This window comes from Aegilops tauschii, chromosome 5, assembly GCF_002575655.3.
Source record: "Aegilops tauschii subsp. strangulata cultivar AL8/78 chromosome 5, Aet v6.0, whole genome shotgun sequence".
NCBI classification, from domain to species: domain Eukaryota; kingdom Viridiplantae; phylum Streptophyta; class Magnoliopsida; order Poales; family Poaceae; genus Aegilops; species Aegilops tauschii.
In genome coordinates this window covers 307415498-307421886 of record NC_053039.3, presented here as the reverse complement: position 1 = coordinate 307421886, position 6389 = coordinate 307415498, and the positions used below count along the sequence as shown (strand labels likewise).

The 6389-nt window shown below is 51.7% G+C and overlaps 1 protein-coding gene across 1 annotated transcript; it reads right to left on the bottom strand.

Annotated features, from left to right (window-relative positions):
- Positions 1-678: 678 nt before the first annotated feature.
- Positions 679-2785, bottom strand: LOC109751130 (delta(8)-fatty-acid desaturase 2). The gene has a single exon (XM_020310032.4). It carries the CDS (start codon positions 2508-2510, stop codon positions 1101-1103), a length of 1410 nt encoding a protein of 469 aa, XP_020165621.1. The 5' UTR covers positions 2511-2785; the 3' UTR covers positions 679-1100.
- Between the last annotated feature and the right edge of the window lie 3604 nt (positions 2786-6389).

The following is a 6389-nucleotide window of genomic DNA, read 5'->3' as shown; positions in this document are numbered from 1 at the left end:
AACTATACACAACTAGGCAGGGAGCCCTGTGTACATGTCAGACAACAACTACTGCTATTTCTGTTAAGCAAACAGACGGGGTGCCGTGGGTACGCGAGGGCATCTCACATGCGCTGCACGCTACTAACCACCAGTGACGAATCGAAATGGTCCAAGAGTATCTTTAAAGCAATCGGACAAAGACACCAAAGAAATGGCTGTATTTTGTACAGCAACGCATGCTGATCAGGACTCACGATTAGTGGCCAGGAAACACGATGCCAGTTGTTTGGCCATGGTGGATCTGTAGATCACATCCATGAATTGTCTATGACTTGACAAATTTGCCCTAGTTTTATACTACAAGTTATGCAAGAACAGTAACATGGATTGTGAATCTATGATATGCAGATGCACACACAAGACCAACGGATAGCATCTTTTCTTGAATTGTTAGGCGAATCCAGCTAGACAGTCTCTAGGCAGCATATAACACACTGCTCGTAAATCTGAAAGCTTGATCTTAGCGAGAACTATTCAACAACTCTTCAGAAATAGCAGAATCAAGAATAGTGTTTGTATGCCCTGTCAGCTATTCTATCCAGCCATTTTACAGATGCCCAAAAGTAAATACAAAGAAATTGACACTTCAGTGAATGAAAAATATATATTAAACCATTGAAGGGCATACACATGCAGTAGAAAATGTCTAAACGTTTATTATTGGAATCGTCATGTTCCCAAAATGCAGTTCAAGCTGCCATAGCAGCAGGATATACACGCTACAAACCATCAATTGAGTTTACAGTTTCATGAACTTGCAAGCAAAATGAAATGGATGTAAAGATAAGCCACGGATTTTATGATGTAAATCAAGTACTATTGATGTAGTTACCATGATAGGGAGAACCCAACAATCTAAATATGGTGTACAAGTACACAACTGAAGCATGAACCCACGATTGAACTGCAAAGATAGTCACCTGGCAACACGAAAAATCCAACACGATTCCAACAGCTAAAAGGATCAATATCTCTACGCAATCGAGAAGCAATCAGATAACTGCATGCACGCAAGGCTCGACGCTTACAATTGTCTCATACTCCAGTCCTGATCCCAGTCATCCATGAGTGTTCAAAGCTTCCCAGACCAGATTCTTTGGAGCAGCTCCAGTAGTGGCTTCCCTGGCCTGCAATGCTGCAGCCCTTAGCGTCTTCCATGTCATTACATTTGCCTCCCAGAATGTGGCGGCACCATAAGACAGCCCATGCTTCTTGCAAAGGTCACGCACAATCGGCGCGACCATCCTATAGTGGCAGCGAGGCAGGCGAGGAAACAAATGGTGTTCAACCTGGAACTGCAGACCACCATGGAACCAATCCATCCACGGGGAGCACTTGATATCAAGTGTGCCCGCTGTTTGCCTCTCAAACCAGTCGTTCCCCTTTGGTGGCCCAACATACACAGCGGATGAGAAGTGGTTCAGGCAGAACTGAACATGCTGAATCCCCGTGATCACAAAGCTTGCAAGCACAAAAGCAACCCTCTCCCACCAATTCGGCAGGCAAGAGACCAGCAAGGGGTACCAAACCCAGAACGCTGCAACTCCGGCGATCTCCAGCCAACGCTGCCGCACCTTCTTTTGCGTGATCAGGAACACGATTGACTGCACAAGAAGATTTATCCTTGCAAATCCCATCACCGGGTAGAATGTCCAGTGCTGGTAGCTGACGAAGAACTTGGATATGGCATCAAACGCCAAGGTGCGCTCGTAGCAGACCGACCAAAGGTTGTTGAAGAGCTTGGTGGAAACCGCGAAGAGCGGCAAGTGCTGGAGGTCCGGGTCATGGTCGAGGCTGTTGCAGGAGATGTGGTGTGTGTTGTGGTTGAACTTCCACCAGGCGATGCCGAGGCCGGTGAGGCAGTTCCCGGAGACCACCTGCAGGAGGCGGTTGAGCGCGGGGTGCCTGGTGATTTGGTGGTGGCCGGAGTCATGGCCAATCCAGCCCGACTGGATCCAGATGAAGCCAATGAGGCCGCCGGCGAACATGTGGGCCCCGGTGCTGGAGCAGGCGAGGACGCAGTAGAGGGCGATGCAGAAGAGCACCGACATTGCGACGAGCAGGAACTTGGGGGTGTGGCCGACGCGCTCGAAGAGGCCCGCGGAGGAGAGCTGCGCGAGGAGGCGGCGGAAGTCGGCGGAGGCGGGGGGGACGGTGTAGTCGGAGAGGCGGCCGACGAAGAAGCGGCGGAGGAGCGGGCGCACGGAGGGCGGGTGGTAGGCCATGAAGGCGTCGGTGGCGTCCTGGCCGGCGAGGGTGATGAGCGGGACCTCGCCGCCCGGGTGGTGGCGCAGCCACGGCGTGACGTCGTAGACGTCCCCGGAGATGGAGATCCAGAGGTCGTCCGCGGCAGCGTGCGCCTGCAGCTCCTTGGTGGAGATCATGCGGACGTCGGCGGCGTCCTTGCTGGCGGCCGGCATTGCGTCGGCTTCCGGCGCCGTTGCGTCCGCGAGGCCCGTGCGGGCCATCGGTGGCGTGGATTTAGCTGGAGCGCGAGGAGGGGTGGTCAGGACTCAGGAGGAAGGGAGGGGAGGGGGGAAGGGGAGATCGGATCTTAAAACAGCAACGGAGGTTTGTTAGGGAGGGTGGGGAAAGACGCGCTTCTCCACGCCGCCCCTCGATGTGCTGTTACGTTTTCTGTTTTATAATACGCCCTCTTCGCTCCACGGTAAAGATAATCTGAACTTGGCTGAGCGATGTCCCCCTTTGCCACGGATCCGGATCCCCGCATGTAGGCCTTGTTTGGATACTAAGAATTAGTAGTTGTGAGATTATAGGAAACGGGTTTTTAGACAATTTTTAGGAAAACCGGTTTTCGCTATTTTTTCAGTTACGGTAGGTCTATATAATTTCTTGTTTGGATGGAAAAAATAGAAAAACGAGATTAAGGAATTCTTTGTTTGGGTCGCCTCGTACGCAGATGCCTCACTTCGCTCGTCGCCTTTTACTGACTGCGCTTCTCCCGTCCCGCTCCGAGCACGATGGTGGCGACTGGGCACATGAGCACAGGGTATATTGTTGGGAGCCTCACGGAGGCTGGGCATGATTCGTTCGTAGGTTGCAGTTGCAGCTATGCATGGGCCATGGGCACGCCCGTATGAGGCAGCCGCGGCGCTGAACGCAGCCAAGCTGAGCACACGGACATGGCGGACGAGCATGGTGCGGCCACATATTTTCGTATTGAAAGTCAAGTACTGCCAAGCTCAATGCTCGCCGTGGCGGCATTGTCTGGCACGACTAAGTCCAAGGAGAAGGAGGCATTGTTGGCAGTGTCCACTGATGGAGCTCACCACGACGAGGAATCAATTTCATCCTCTTGCTATCCCTCATCCATGCCGCAAAGCTCGACGTCGTTGTTGACGACGTCCATGAGCCAGAAAGAGGTTGTGTCGGTGTGCGTGTCAACTGTACTCCCAGACTGCCGCATCGAGGGACCTCCGGGTTCATGGACTCCTTAACATCTTGGGCCTCGTCGGCCGGAGGCACTGTAGCTACGGCAGCGGCAGGACCGGCTCGGCGACCGCTAACCCAGCCGCAGCCTTTGAGCACACGGTCGAGGAATCAAGTCTGGGTGTCCGCCGTCCGCATCTCTGAGCACTTGTAGTAGCAGAGGCAGGAGCTAGCCGACGTCCCGTGGAACCGCCGGCAACGCATAGGAGGACGAACCTGAGGTCGACGATACCGAGGAACAGGTATGTGTTAATCGCGTTTTTGCAAAAACGACTAATGGTCGTTTTTCCATAAACGCAAAATCCTGGGTTATAGAGAACCAAGTTTTCTATATCCACGGGTTAGTTAGAAGATCCAAACAAGATTTTATTCGGTTAGAGCTGTTTCCTAGTTTATAGAGATCGGGTTTTGTATATTCTTCTTATCCAAACAACATCGTAAGGCGGACCCAGAAATCGGTCCGCGAACAATGATATCAGAGCTGGCCATTTAAAGCTAGCCACACATGTCTGGTTGCATTCAGTCGAAATTTAATGAAATTAAAGTTCAAAAAAAAGAAATTTAATGAAATCAAACAAATTTGTTGTATATTTACACAACCCGGATGATATTCATTCATATTTGAATAATTTTACATAAAACCGCATGGTTTTTGACATATTTAAACTAGAGTGGCTCTAAACCTAGCCTAAAATAACTGTCGGCGCCTGTTTCCCATATCGGACTGGCCATGAGCCCCGAAAAATGAAGCACCGCCTCCGCAGTCTGCCTGCGGCTAATCGGCTGACGATGATCAGCCCACCCAGCTACCTCCCATGCTCTACTCTTCCCCATTGTCAACGATGCCCGTGAACGTGCTGGCATCGTTGTCATGCCGACGGAGCGCGGAGGAGCAACCGACATCGTCCTCGTCCTCATCCTTGTCGTAGACTTCATCCACCACGCTCATCGATCTCCTTGAAGGCGGCTTCTAACGCGGCGGATTTTCATGGGCGGTGTGGAAGGATTGGAGCAACGCCTCCTGCTCGCCCACGTCCACATCCGACGTGATGGTTGGAACGGTGGAGAGTTGCTCCTTCACGCATTGGTGCTTGTCAGGGAGGCGGACATTGTACTCATGGTCGGCCTATGCCTGCTGGAACGAGGCCCGCGACTCTTCCAACACCATCTCGGTGTAGTGAGCACGGCCTCGCCCATGGCAATGTCGGCATTGGCAGGCGGGGGCGTCGGCTCGTCGTCAACCTCCTCTTCCATTTGGGCGATCGCAGCACTGGCATGTGTCTACCTGTCGGCCTGCTGGCTGCAATGGCGGCGATCTCATGCTTCAGCTCGGGCGAGAGGTTATCCCAGACGGCTTTGGAGCTCGAGGAGGCCATGGTGGGCTGGTGTAGAGAGCAGGGTGTTGTGTGCGGATATGGTCGGGCCTGGGGTTTAAATAGTGGGCGGCTGACAGGGCACCCAGCGAGGTGGTTAATGGTGGGCAGCAGACGAACGGACGGGTGGCACCAACGCAGGTTCTTCGGCATCCGCCCATGTTTAATGTGGGTAGGTGGACAGACGGGTTGTCGTTTGAATGCGGAGAAGTCGCATGCACCAGGGAGCGGTGCGGGCAACACTCTCGGCCGGTGTGCCACTTCAATGTCAGAGCGACGTGAGAGGTCGCGTCGCTCTGCGGCGGCATGAGGCACTGGTGCTCTAAAGCGGCGATGGCCGCTTCGTGCTGGAAAGGGCGCGGGAGAAAGAGAGAGAGAGAGAGAGAGTTTTTGGGTGAGCTAGGTTTCTCGGACGCTTGCATGGTGATGTCTACTACACAACTTTATTCTTGTAGACTCTTTTGGGCCTCCGAGTACCAAGTTTTTTAGGACAGCAGTAAATTTTCCTCAAGTGAATGACCTAAGATTTATCAATATGTGAGAGGTGTAGGGTGAAGATGGTTCCTCTCAAACAACCCTACAATCAAATAAAAAAATCTCTTGTGTCCCCAACACACCCAATACAATAGTAAATTGCATAGGTGCACTAGTTCGGCAAAGGGATGGTGATACAAGTGTAGTATGGATAATAGATATATGTTTTTTGTAATCTAAAATAACAAAAATAGCAAGGTAGCAAGTAGCAAACAGTGAGCAAAATGGTATATCAATTACTCCCTCCGTCCCAAAATAAGTGACTCGACTTTGTACTAACTTTAGTACAAAGCTAGTACAAACTTGAGTCACTTATCTTGGGACGGAGGGAGTATTAAACAAGGTGCGGCATTAAAGCGGTGTGGCGGCCGAGAGCGCCGCCCGCGTCGCATTCGCTTGCTCTTCATGCCTATTCAATGCTAGAGAAAAATGACGTGACCAGACAGGGCGATGAGAAGGCTTCCTAATGCATTGAAGCCAACTGCCCGTCCGTCTGCCTGCTCGACATTGAACAGGCGTGGTGGCGGAGAAACCCACTCTGATGCTCGCAATCAAATTTCCGCTTCTTGCAATACCCAGCGTGGTCCACTATTTAAACCATGTTCGTCCATGATACAACCTTAAGCACCTCAGAGCCGCATCTTCGGGAGAGGCTCTCCTTGGGTGCAGCCGCTTTCCTTCTCGTTCCAATTGCCTGGACCTGTGAAGGGTGGACAAGCATGTTGTCCATGTGGAAAGATGAGCGCACGCACCGAATAGCCGCGAGACTATTGGGCAACGTAGTAGTAAACAAAAAACACAACTGGACCTTATTAAAGGCCTCGGCCGTCTGATCGACTGAAAGATCTTATCTTGGAGTTCTAGTATGGGCGACTCCACAGAAGAGTACGCGCGCTAGAAAAGGCAGCCAGCTTAAAAACGCTAGCTAGCTACTTTTGTAGCCTTATTTAGTTTCTACGATCAACCAGGAACACTATGAAGATGCGATGA